Genomic DNA, 13,134 nt, shown 5'->3' with positions numbered 1-13,134 from the left:
AAGGAATTTCAGGTGGTCTTAAACACATAGTCACACAGAAAAATTGTAAATAATACTACGAAAGCAGCTAGGAACACAAGCAGCCTCCCTAGGTGGCAGGTAGCTCACGTAACTCTCGTGAGACCCAAGTCCAACTTTAAGTTGTCATAAACAAGCTTCTCTGGCATTATCTCTGAGCTACAGCGGTCATGGTAACGATGTCGGTTTTATACCCACAGAATCATCATTTGTCTGTTCTTCCTCGAGCAAATTGAGGAATTAACTCAAAGACACCAAGAGAGCTGAAAAAAATCTTTCAAATCCATTAAGTCTGGTTCCTCCCATGACGACATCTTGAGTAAAGAGTCTGCGGCATGTACTGACCTGAAAGTAAGCACAGAGACTTCCTCTTTAAGCTTTGCTTTTTCCCCCCTCTCACCAGGGCAAGTTCTTCTCCACCTGAGGCTGACACAAGGCAGACAAGAGCAGGAGAAGGGGGAGAAAAACCCTGTCTCATATCTGGAGGACACAGAGAAACATTATGGAGGAGTCTGAGAAAATTCCTAAACCAGCTCCCCGGCGGATCTTCCATGAGCGACAGAGGGTCACCCGGCTGCCTTTATACTTGGAAGGTTACCTGTGGGTCCGGCATCCAACATGCCAGGTAAGGTGACACTCCCCATCAGCAGATGCATTTAGATATTTTGGATAAAAGTCTGTCATTGTGAGCTAAAGACTAGGAGGAGAAACGTCTCCCAGTTCTGCCCAATATATATAGTTGCACTCGAAAAAAAAATCTATTTTAATTTGCACTTTCAGACATTTCTTTTCATGGTTCTTGACAAAAGTAACCTAAAGTATGAAATGTAACCATCCATATCACCAGGATCCATTATGATTTACTGTTACCTACTGAAATGCAGCCCGAGTGTCTGATTTCATAGTAAACACGACGGTAAAAGGTTAGTGTCATATTTTCAATATCAAAGGCAACGTTTGACATGGTAGTGTTGTTCTGATGCATCCTGTATTTACTGGAAAAAAATGTCCACGCTGAAATATCCAGTGACACACCACCTAAAGTATATGTGAGGTGTTCCACCACACATACCTCGGATATCTACTTTTTACTGTTTGTTACGGGCTGATCATTTAACATAGGCCGCCTAACTAGAGAAAAAAAAAATAGTACCTCGATTTTTTGACAAGAGATATACATTTAAGACCCAAATCCATAAATGCCTTCTTACTTTTCTGTGTGCTACAATAGCGTGTATTTTCAGAGCGTACCCTTAATGAAGTTGTCTTTGTTAGCCCTTGACAATGGTGATTCCTGCACTTGGGTTACAAAATAGTCTTTGCACTTATCCTGCCCTCATTCTCACCTCTGTAGAAACAGAAGCACAGACAGAGAAGAGAAAATGCGAGTTACAGAGGCTAAAGATGGACATAGTCATAGGACAAAAATAGCACAGTGGTTCACAAACACCAGAACAAACAGGTACCGCAGAAAACAGGAACTCCAAGAAACAAAAAGCAGCCAAAGGATGTCTGCAAGCACTCAAAATTATTCTGTGCATTGCTTTGCTGTATCAAACATGAGAATACCTGCATGTTTACTAAAGCACCCTCTCATATTGCTCCACTTATATGCGTCTGTGTAAAAATACAATTTTTTCCTGAAGATTACTCCTTCTGAAGCATATTATATGCTCTAATGGAATATGGAACAATACCAGATCAGAGCAGTAACACACAGTCTAGAGAGGGTTATGTGGGATCAGAAAAAAATAACACATTAATACATATTTCTTAACCAGATCTGACTTTTAAGAAATACCATGTTACTATCAGCCACTTCCAATCTTACCACACATTTTTGAAAAAAAAGGACGGATTCTGTGTGTGCATTACTTTTACAAATACTACTTTATTTTAAATATCCACAGATATCTTTGAATAATGGCCAGCTTCAGTTTTGCATAGGGCTGTTGCAAGTACTAGTTCCTCCTGTGATAATCGTTCTGCTGTCTAATTTGACAGAAACCACCAGAAAATCTAGTTAGGAGTTACCAGTGTAGGGACCAAGGATCACCTGCAGGCTACTCAAGGAAAAAAAAATGTTTTGTTTCCTCTAATTCATATGATCTTGCAGTTTTGAAGACTTTGTTTTTCCCTATTTCTGTGAAAATCTCCAGCTTTGTGTCAAAAAGAAAAAAAAACACAAAGGAAAAAAAGAAAACAAAAGATAACAAAGCAAAACAGGTAAGTAAACTTCAAACAGAGCAGAGCATCTCTTTTATAGGTTGGTATTCCCAATTCATAGTCCCATAACAGATAGATTTTTCAGTAACATAAGAAAAAAATATGTTTCTCATTCAGGGCATGATTGTATTAGGGAACATTTGTGACAGTGGGTCATACTTACCAATGGTGTGCTATTAATTTACAGACATCATCACATGTAATTTAAAGACAAAATACATAATATATCTCTTCAAGTGCAAGAAGTCTAATTACTAGGTCGGACTATTGACAAACTTTACAAGAAAGATGTTAACACAATTTAATCCCAAAAGCAAATTAACTACCATGGTCAAAACTAAATGCGGGTAAGCAATTCACGAGAAGAGTGTTCAGAAGATTGGTGAGATGTTCACCTCATGCTATTTTCTGCCTTCTAGAGAATGATGTGCTGAGGAAGTAGTTTGCTTTTTTTATATTGTCTGTTTGAAGCAGGATCAAGATCTTGCTTTTTTTGCCTTTCAACTTCAAAATTAAGCAAAAGTCCAACCCCCTTCTGTATTCGTGCAAAGTATGGGGTGTCATTTTTATGAAGAACAACAAGAGTTTTAAATGGTAATTGAAATACAGTTTTCTTTCATTACTCACAACTTTTAAATTAGCAAATGTTAAAAAAATTGTCAGTGTTGGTTAACTGGTAACCAGAAGAGAAAGTGTTTCTCAGGGCTACTCAAAATGCACAGATGCCAAGTAAAGGGATATAGTTTACTCATTGCCTAGATCAACATTATAATGATCAAGATCAACAAATGACAGGAAAATTTTCTCATTCCATGGCAGATTAGAACACTAGAAGATAAAGCCAGGAGTCTGTATATCTTTCTAGCTATCAACAAATTATTTAATAGACTTTTTTTTTTCTTACCTTGCTTGCAAAACAAATATATCCTCACTCTTCAACACTCTTTATAACACCGATATAAAAGCAAATGATGGCAGACATTTTTTATCAGTACTTTAAGCATTTGGTGGGAAAGGAAAAGATTATCTTGACAAACCAACATTTGCTCCTTTCAGCAGGATTTTAAAGTGTGTTGGACAGAGCTCAGAGGAACTACACTCTTCTTTTACAATGATAAGAAAGCCCCAACAGTGAGTAACATGCTATCTGTGTGATTATGCATTTAATGAAGTGCATCTGTTATTTACATCAACTAATCCTTTGGTGCTCCAGAGATTTCGCTGCATTCTTTTTCTCTCTCATCTGCATAACCAAGCAAATAGTGTCTGACATTGTAATGGAAAGACTGGGATTAAAATAAAGAAGAGAAACAAGCAACAACTTATTAATTTGTCTGTTGAAAAGAGAAACAAGGATTTTTGGCATCTGGGCTATAAATGTAACCACAGTGCTCCATAACGATGTTGAGTGCTCTTTCCTCAGGTTTGCAAGAGTGTAATATGTCTTCATGTGTAATATGACATTTTTTATGCAGCTAAGGAAAAAGTGCTTGACATCCCCCAGTACTGAGGCTGAGGCCTTAGTTAGAGTCACAGAACAAAATACTCAGGTGGATCTTGTGGGTTTATCATGCCAGGAATTATGAAGACCAGAATGGGAAAAATCCATCTTTAGTGGATAGTGATGGGCTTTGAGCTGACCATTGTCACTCAGGAACAAGACCTTAACTTTATAATAGATAATTCTATAAAAAGATCACGTCAGCACTCAACATTGGTCAAGACAACAAAGCAAATATTAGGAATTATTGTCAAGGGAGCACAGAATAAGACAGAAAAAAGATCATGAGGCCGCAGTAAAAGCCCACTTTTCACTTACACCTTGAATATGGCATGCGATTCTGACCCCTTCATCTCCAGAATAGGGAAGTAGACCTCAAAGAGATTCAAGCAGGGCAACACGACGGCAAGGAACAGCTCCTGCAAGCAATGACTGAGCAGGCCAGGACTGAAAAGAGGAGCTTATGGAGTATGGGAGAGAAACGGGATGTGATGGGAGTGTCTAGTTCCATTAACTGTTGGGAGGGGAGTGATAGAGATCTCCACTGCCTCTTCCCAGCGCAAGACTCAGGGGCCACCAAAGTTACGAGCTGAAGGAGGTGGTTCTTCACACGTGCCCAAGCAACTCCATCCTACAGGATGGAGGTGCCAGCAGTTCCCTTGCGGAGACTGAACAAGTCCCACAAACAAAACACACCCACTTCAAGAAATCCTCTGGGCGGCAAGTAGCAGGGGACTGGAAAAGTGCCAGGGTGCAGCTTTCATGTGCCTGTTTCGTTCCTGTGCAAGTGACCACCCCAGCTGCCATTACAGGAGAGGGAGCACTGGTCTGAACTAGCACAGCCATTTTGCTCTCTCTTGCTCCCAGCAGGCTCACAGGGGCTCCTGCTCTTGTGTGAGAGGCAAAGAGTCACTGTGGCCCATAGGGAGAGCCAGTAAAACAGGAGCATTGAAATGAGTCCAGCTGCTAGGCCCTTAAACAGCATGTCCCTCAAACCAGTTTTGGTGATGGGCAGCAGAGAGGTTATGCCCCTGTATTGTACATGAGGTAAAAGCCTTCCTGCTGACAGGAGGGCTACAGTAGGTGCTCAAAGTGGGGATGGATGGCCTGGATACCCAGAAAGTACATTGTTGCTGAAAAGAGCTTTTGTAAGCAGGTAGAACGGGCTAGCTTTGGCATGCATGCCACTGAACCTTAACCCAAACTCCAGGAAGGAAAAAGTCTTAACATGTTTTCTGCTAAACCAGTTTCTTTGGAACAGCTCGATTTTTGGTGAATTTTCTAACTTGTGTTATTTCTCTTTTTTTCCTCCTTAGTACTCACAGAAATTAGATATAGCATCTTTGATCTCAGTAACTAATATCCATCCAGATGAAAATGGCTTTGCACAGTTCATCCTGATGCTGTCGGATGAAGAGCTAGAAGTGAAGGTAAGAAAGGGAGAGCTGTGATTTGTAAACCACCCAGTGCTTTGCCATATTTCTTGCTGAGCTGCGTTTTAATATGGGGGGTACAAGCTGCCTTTGTGGTCTCACCATGTGCAGCCTGCAGAGAGAGAGTACCCAAAGGTAGTTAAAGGTAGAGCAGAGGGAACTAATATCAGGGAAATTCCCCCTGTAGGCATTGGAGAGTTTTATTGCGAGTATCTGGAAATATAAGTAAAGAATTGAACAAGAAAATATATGAGAGAAACCAGGAAGATCCACACGAATATACAACCCAAATGACTATAGATGCCTATAGCTTGGGTCATCTGTAAAACATAGAAGGGCAATAAAACATATATCTATACCCCCATCCAGAAGCCATAGTGGTCGGGTAGCCATAAGACTAGTTAGAAAGTTTTCTGCTGAGCCCCATCAGTCTCATTAGCTTTTTCTCCTGTTTGGATCCATACAAACTACTCCTTTTACACCAACACAGTCCCCGCTTTCTTACCTTCTCAGACCTGAAATTGGAGTATCAGGGAAGCAATGGGTTTCGGGACGTGAAAAAGGCTGGTGTGGTCCTTTTAAAGGGATGAGGGCTATGGGAATCTCCCAGGTGAAAACACGGTACGTTTTTTTATTTACTGCAGCCATTCTTAAACTGTCATTTTCTCTTCTCTCAGGCAGAGGACAGTGAACTTGGGAAAGAATGGAAGGATTTTATTCTCACTGTAACAAAGGTAGGGAAGAACATTGTATCTCACTCTATGTCCAAAGTGTCAGTGAGGGGTTTTTGTCTTTGTGCCTGCCACCAGTTGGCTTCCCAAGCCATGAAATCTTGCTGCTAAGGTGTTTGCACACACTAAACTGTTGGGTTGGTTATAACCACACCTAGGGTCTTTTTCTGAGGAGATCAAAATTCAAGATGATTTTATCCCACCTCATCTGTCATGGTATCTAATAGACATGTCCCAACCCACATCCCACCCAGGAAGAGTTTTAGCAAGTGTCTATTCCCCGGCAGAAAAAGTTTGTATTTCCCATAAATCTTCATGTGGCGCTTTTGAAGTGACTCAACTTACCTGCTGTTTCCATATTATTCTCCCTCAGGGCTGCTTTTATTGGTCCGACGGACAAAACTCACAGCATTTTGCCAGCCAAGCATTTTAAAATGAAAGGAACTAACATAAGTCATGCTAGTGCTAGAATTGCTTATTTGCTTCAGTCTCCTTAAATAGCTACATGTTTTTTCTCCCCTTTCCTAATGCCTAGGGAGTGGAAAATCTCATTTACGTGTTAAAAAAATACAATCACTAATAATTACTGTGGAATAACTATTCCAAAATAGTTTCATATAAACTCGTTCTTACACATCATCTTCTTCACTAAATGCTCTTTGAAAACAGCAAAACTCTCATTGATAATTATCAGTGGGAAACAAGGTTTCTAGGTGCATGGCAGCTGCACTTGGAAAGTAGTTGTGATTGACATAGAAACAATAGATCACGATGTTTGTCCACTCTTTCATTTCCTGTTTAACCTTGGTGTTAATTTGCAGATGTCAGTGCCCCTGGAGGAGTCATTATTGCCTAGCCAACTTACAAGAATGCATGAAGTGCTAGAGAAAGAAAAGAAGAGAAGGATGGTGCTTAAGGACTGTTCAAGCACATCCTTGGATGAAGAAGGCTCTCCTAACAGGAACTATAGCAGTATATTGACTGCTATGCCAGCGTAAGCTCTGACTGAACTATACCAACCCCAAACTGCCTGGAAAGCCTTCCCTTCTTCTTTCAAAGGACTATTTTCCTACAGAGGTTTAGCATTCAACTGTTGTGCAAGGGTTGCTCACAATGAAGCAAATGTCCCTTTAAATCTGATTCTACAGAGATTTCCTAAGGGAAGGATTATTGTTGAAGCTTTTCTACAATGCATTCTTGTTTTGAAAACATTGAGAGTGTAGCATCTTTCTGCTCTTCTAGAAGAAAAGCATCCCTGAGCCAAAGGTGCCATTTTCTCTTTGAGAAGGCCACTGCTATCTTTAATTATATTTCTATAATAGCCTTGTTCAGTGAGAGCCATTACAGATGTCCTGCAAATCCTCCCTGCACAAGCCTAGGACTGACAGGTTGCATTAGCCTGGTAGGCTGCACCACTCTGTACAGTGCCTTCCTAGCACTTATTTGTGCTCTTTCTCTCTTCTGCATAGGTGTTTCCACGCAGTATCTCGGCAGGAAGCAATAGAGATGTTAGGAAAGAATCCTTCCTATGGGAATTTGATCCTGCGGCCTGGCAGCAACAGTAAAAACTTCGCAGTCACCACTCGACAAGTGCTGGAGTAGGTAGATTGCACACGATATTATTCCAGGCTTAACTAGCACACGCTGTATTCAGAGCTGAAAGGGTAATATGCAGAGAGGATGTGTGAAGCATATCCCCTGCCCTCTGCCTTTGAGGAGGGCAATTTGAAGCAGCAGGGATGGGCCTGAGACTCATTTGTTAGTCCTCTCCCCTTTTAAAGCTCATTCAACTAAGCAAGAAGGCAAGAAAAGAACCAAAAGAAAAATAAAAATAATCAAAAATTGATTTCCTGGGCTGAGTGGCCTTTCCCTGTGTGCTTTCCAGCCATAAAAGCTTCCTGAGTTTAAGGATACATCACCAAGAACAGGTTTAAGAGTGAAACCAACCATATTCCTTTCTAAAATGAACAGCAACATTTTTCTTCTCAAATGGATATGTTTTCATACAGTAACTTAGTCTAAAACACACAGACATCAGCACATTGTAGCTTTTGCAGAGCTTCAAAACAAGTGTCTGAGAGACAGGAAAAATCACCTGCAATTCATAGCGCTCCTAAACTAGAACAAGGTCATAAAAAACCAAACCCTTCAGCAGACCCTGGGGATATTACAAAGCAGATCCATTGCTTCTATAAAGGAGTTGGTAATGACAGCAATTGTTCATCAAAAGGGATTTCATTTCTGGCAGCACACTAACTTCCCTTTTATTTCCTTTCAGTGCCCCATTCATAAAGCACTACAGAGTAATGACCAAAGAAAAAGGTTTTGTCATTGAATTGGAAAGACAGGTAAGTGAGCAGATCCTTTGCTCCAGATTCTTAAGTGGGTATAAGGAAAATTACAGAAAATTCAAAAAACTGGAGTAAATTTTTATCTCTTGCTGGTGTAACTTGATCATAAAGAACTCTTCTTCTAAGGACAGGAGAGCTGGAGAAGCAGAAAACAAACACATCAATCTCTTCTTTTTTTTTTCTTTTTACCAAAAATAAAATCATACAACCACCAACACCATTAAGACTACTTGAAAATGGCTTCAGTTCTTTCAACTCTTAACTTCAGTAATAAGTCTGCAAAGTAATGTCCTGTCCCAGCTGGACAAAGTTCAAGGTGCTTTTAATGTAGCTTTGTAAATGTAAATATAAATCCAATACACACTGTTTGAGAAACACCATTAGGAAACCCAGCCTGTCAGCAGTAGTAGTTTGTAGTTTGCAAACTACAAACTGTAACTTGCACAACGTTTTGAGTGCAGGGTGTCGTTTTTTTTTTGTTTTTTGTTTTTTTTTTTCTCCATGAAACAGGTGACGGTGATGAACCTTCATGATGTCATCGATTACTTTGTGACCCAGACCCGAGGGAACTTGAAACCATTTGTCGTGCCTGCAGGTGACAACGCGCTGCAGAGGGTCCCGTGTCTCGAAGGTGAGTCACTGCCGGAGGCCTGCACAGGAACTAGCTCACTGCAACACAGACACAGCAGCAGCACGCAAGGACCCTGCACTAAGGCTAAACATGAGGGTTTTTCCAAGGTTCTTGTTGCAGGATTTCTGGAACAGCTTTGTTAGCCTTAAACCAACAAGGCAGTGCTGATTCTCCCAAAAATACTTTTGAGATTTGGAGAAGTCATCACACAAATAGCTCTCAAAGCAGGGAAGCACAAATATCAATAACCCCCATTCCTACAGAAAACTAATTTCTAAGGAAAAAAGTGGTGCAGAGAGAGGACGCACTGCCCTGGTGAAATGTGATGGAAAATACTGCCTTGCAATGAGGAAGAGAACACCTTGCAGGTCACAGTGCAATAAACTCTTCATGGGACATCCCTGTACCCCGTCAACGTACTTGTAACAACAATAACACCCCACAGGGACTGCAGGGATGCCTCGTAGCTGCTGAGGCTTTCGGCACTGTCAAAGAAATCTGGATTATCCTAAAGCAGGGCTCCTCTGACAGCACTGGGGCAACAAGCACAGGGCTCACCTGACGACGGCTCCGTGTAGGTGCTCAAGCAGCTAGCAGCTCCCCTGCACCAACGGGGCATGTGCTAGGCTGGGGTACTCTTACTCACAGACCAAGAGTGAGCGTGGTGCACCCTGACAGCAGCTGGAAAATACAAACGTATTAACAGCTGCCTCAAGGATTGTGGAAGTCACTCAGGGTTGGGACAGTTAGTTTAGAAGAATGTCTGTGTGCTTCTAAAAAGTAAATAACATGACTGGAAAAAAGTGGACCCACTCATTTTTAAGATGGCAGCATAACATGGAGTGTGCAGTACTGTTGCCAGTATAAAAGTATTTGAGTTTAGAGTTCTTTATATGTTTTATTTGTAAAAACTTTAAACAATTGTCCTATCTCATCAATATTTTCACCAGAACAAAACCTTTACCCTTATGCAGCCCCTGAACCCTTCAAGGAACATTTTTATACGAAGTGAAATATTAAGACTTAATTCCTTTTTCCTCCATGCAGCTGTGTCAACCTCAGAGCAGGTGCCAACAGAAACCAAACAGGAAACTCTCCACGATCCAGGAGAAAGACCACTCATTGCCCCTGTAACTAACCACAAAGTACCGCTGAGTCAGGAATATACTGGCCCTACATCAAGAGCATCCAGAGAAACAAAGGGTAAGGAAAGAGCAGCTTTTGTTCCCTTTTATACTGAAAGGGATTTTTAGGAGACAAAGCGAGTCTACTACCATTTCTGAAAGTTAAGGGCCACATGCACTAAGTCCCACTGCTTATTTTAGACATCTGTAGGTATCACCACCATAAATATCATCAGGCCCTGTTTCTAATGGCCTCCTTCACTGCAACCCAAGGACTGGTGTAAAATTGAGGCTTCTAACACTGTGCTGTGACTCCTCCTACTTTCCCCCCCACCTCTTGTTTTTCCTCTCTGCTCCCAATTTAAGGTATTTCTGCAGCCTGATGTTATACTGAGTCCCCATTCTCTTGGGTACAAGGAGACAGAAATTGGAGAAGGACAGGTGCTCCAGGCCAGGGTGCAACTTTCTGAGCAGGGCCTGACACTCTGCAGCCTTTAGCCTAACTGGGGCCTCCTGCCACTGCTTTGCAGATAACAGACCCTATTCCACAGCCAGATGCAGCCTTTTCTTCCAAGAACCTAACAAAATATATTCAGGTTTTCTAAACAGCATGGCAACCATTTACAGTCCATAAGCTGGCACTGGCCCTACAGTTTTTGGGCAGGCAACTGCAAATCCGCAGTGGAAAATGGAAAGTACAAGCTCTGACTCTAGTCAAGTTGAGGCGATCGCAACGCATCTTACAGGGCATTTTCTCATTCTCTGATTTTGAAATTCTTCTCCTTTTTTCCTCCCCTCCTCTTCCAGAGTTTTCCAGAAGAGAAATGAAAAAAAGAACAAGACAGAGGCAAGAGGGGCTGGAAAAGGCATGAATCAACCATGAGTGCTGCAAGCAGCATCTCTCAGCAAGCCCTTGAGCAACAGCTCTGCTTGAGGCGGGGTGGAGAGGAAGGTGGCCTTGTCTTAGCTTTTGAAATCCCTTTGGTCCAATTAAAAACAAAGGACAATGACAACAACAACAACAAAAAATCAACCAACCAAACAAACCCCAAGATTCTTCAACTGGTGGAATGAACTGAAACCACTTTTATTCAAATCATTTTAAATCTGTACAACAAAACTCATAGCCAGTTGTCCAGGGCTATTTTGAAGCTCAACAGTTTTTCTGAGAGTAAAAAGGGGTGAGAGGTAAGGGAAAAAGAAGGAAAAATTTCAGGTTCACTCCTATAGAAATCTGAGAATTGCAGAACACCTCCCCAAAGGTGTAAGCAGCGTGTGTTACTAGATGTGGAAGCCTTCGCAAAGCATTTGCCCATCATTATTGCCTCCACGCCACACGCAAACAGAAGGGACCCGCTAGTGCAGTCTGTTGAAGAACAGGGCGCCAGGGGGTAGAAAAGCAGCACCCTCCTAAGTCTGCAGGCTACCAATTTCTTAAGCTCAAATGCCACATAGAAATCAGGCACCCAGTCTTCTTCAGGTAAGCTGCTACATTACGATGAATGTTCATTTCCAACTGCTTTAAACAACCCCAAGCCCCCAGGCCTCAGTAACAATCCCCTTGGAGCAGCAAAGTCTACCCTGGCACCATCACCCCACCCCACCTGTGCAAAGCACCAAAGATTGCTGTGGTTTTCCATCCAAGAGCAGCTCTGCCACTTCCAGCTTGCAGCTTCATCTCGTGCAAGAGCTTCCCTGCAGCTACATCCATCTGCTTTAATAAATAAAGCATATCATGTCAGATTCAGAATTTTCATATACTGGTGTTGAGAAATGATTTTTTTCTGCAACATTACAGCTTTCTTTTCATGAAAATACTTAGTTTTAGTGCTGCTCCACATGGACAAGGTTAGAGGCACAGCTTTTTCTTAGCAGGAAACTAAAACTTGTATGTTGCTGTTAGAAGTGAAAATATTTCTTTACCTTGCCTTCACCATGCAAAGTGATTCATTTCCTAACAGGATAAATAAAAACTTGTTCTTTTTTACTCACTAGATGCATAAAGTCTTAAATTCATTTGAACCAGGCTTTATTTATCAACAAAGTCTTTCTAACAGCAGCATCATGTTCACACAGAATCTCCGTGGCTCTTTGGAGATCAACCATGGAAAACAATCGAGCTGGCAGCAGAGTGCCTAGTGCTTTATATGCACGAACAATCCTGAGACTCTTAAGAGCTGTGAGAAATTAAGGAAAATGGAAAGCTAGCATGGAGCAGATACTGTAAGAAAGCAGAGGGGCGAGAGAGAAAGATTTTGACCACTGCTATTAAATTTGGTCTCTGCAAATCAACTTCTGTTGCCAAGAGTAATGTTTTGAAGGAAATATGTATAAAGGCTCCTTTTACTGTGGATCCTGCCAAACATCTGCTCAAACTACTGGTAAGAGGCAGACTTCGAAATGGAAGTATCCAGCAAATTCACACCGAATCCGCTCACCCCACTCTGCCAGCCTCCAACACGAATGCACTCACACATCACCATTCGCTTATCAGCAACTCACAACATTTTGAAACATGAACACTAATTTTTATCAGCCGCTTGGCAACACCTCACCAGTGCCCTTGCTCAAAATTTCATTAGTTCCTCACTCTCTGTGACAGATGATTGTGCTTTTGATTCGCCCTACATATTTTATATCAGTAATCACTGATTTCAGTTAGATGCTACACTGCAATACTGCCACAGGGAAATATGCTTCTGTTGCTCCTTAGAGGCAGCAGCTCACCTCCAGCTCGTGCCCTCTCTGCACCGCTCTCCAGGTGGTCCTCTCCTGTCCTCAAAAGTGTCTCTAACACAAATTCTTAAAAAATTTAAATAAGGTAGTTTACAAAGCAGTATTATTATTCTATAAAACTTTATCTATAAACAAAGACTGTAAAACTATACACACCTTCCAGAAGATATACTGCACATAAGATTAATTCCCAAATATTGGAACAATTGTGTGGATTCCAGCATTCCAGTTCCATGTGTCTTAGTGTCCTAGTGCCCAGCTTAGCGGCTGTTGTTCCTGATCTCACCTCTCTGAGAAGGAAAAAAAGGGGCAGAAGGGGTGCGTGTGTGTGTGTGTGTGTGTTTAATATTGACCTATAATGTTAACTAAATGTGAAAACATTA

The 13,134-nt window shown here is 41.5% G+C and overlaps 1 protein-coding gene across 1 annotated transcript; it reads left to right on the top strand.

The window, feature by feature from the left end:
* The first annotated feature begins 505 nt into the window (after positions 1 to 505).
* Positions 506 to 10,144, top strand: STAP1 (signal transducing adaptor family member 1). The gene is made up of 9 exons (XM_088531499.1): positions 506 to 643; positions 3,304 to 3,375; positions 5,062 to 5,175; positions 5,856 to 5,912; positions 6,731 to 6,903; positions 7,379 to 7,507; positions 8,188 to 8,257; positions 8,771 to 8,882; positions 9,939 to 10,144. Exons 1-9 carry the CDS (start codon positions 521 to 523, stop codon positions 10,142 to 10,144), a joined length of 1,056 nt encoding a protein of 351 aa, XP_088387625.1. The 5' UTR covers positions 506 to 520.
* The last annotated feature ends 2,990 nt before the right edge of the window (positions 10,145 to 13,134 follow it).

The sequence above is a fragment of the Tinamus guttatus genome, unplaced genomic scaffold, assembly GCF_059628265.1.
Source record: "Tinamus guttatus ecotype Peru unplaced genomic scaffold, ASM5962826v1 Tinamus_guttatus_pri_ptg000423l, whole genome shotgun sequence".
In the NCBI taxonomy this organism is placed as follows: Eukaryota; Metazoa; Chordata; class Aves; order Tinamiformes; family Tinamidae; genus Tinamus; species Tinamus guttatus.
The sequence above is the reverse complement of the archived record's forward strand: the minus strand, read 5'-3'. Positions and strand labels throughout refer to the sequence as shown.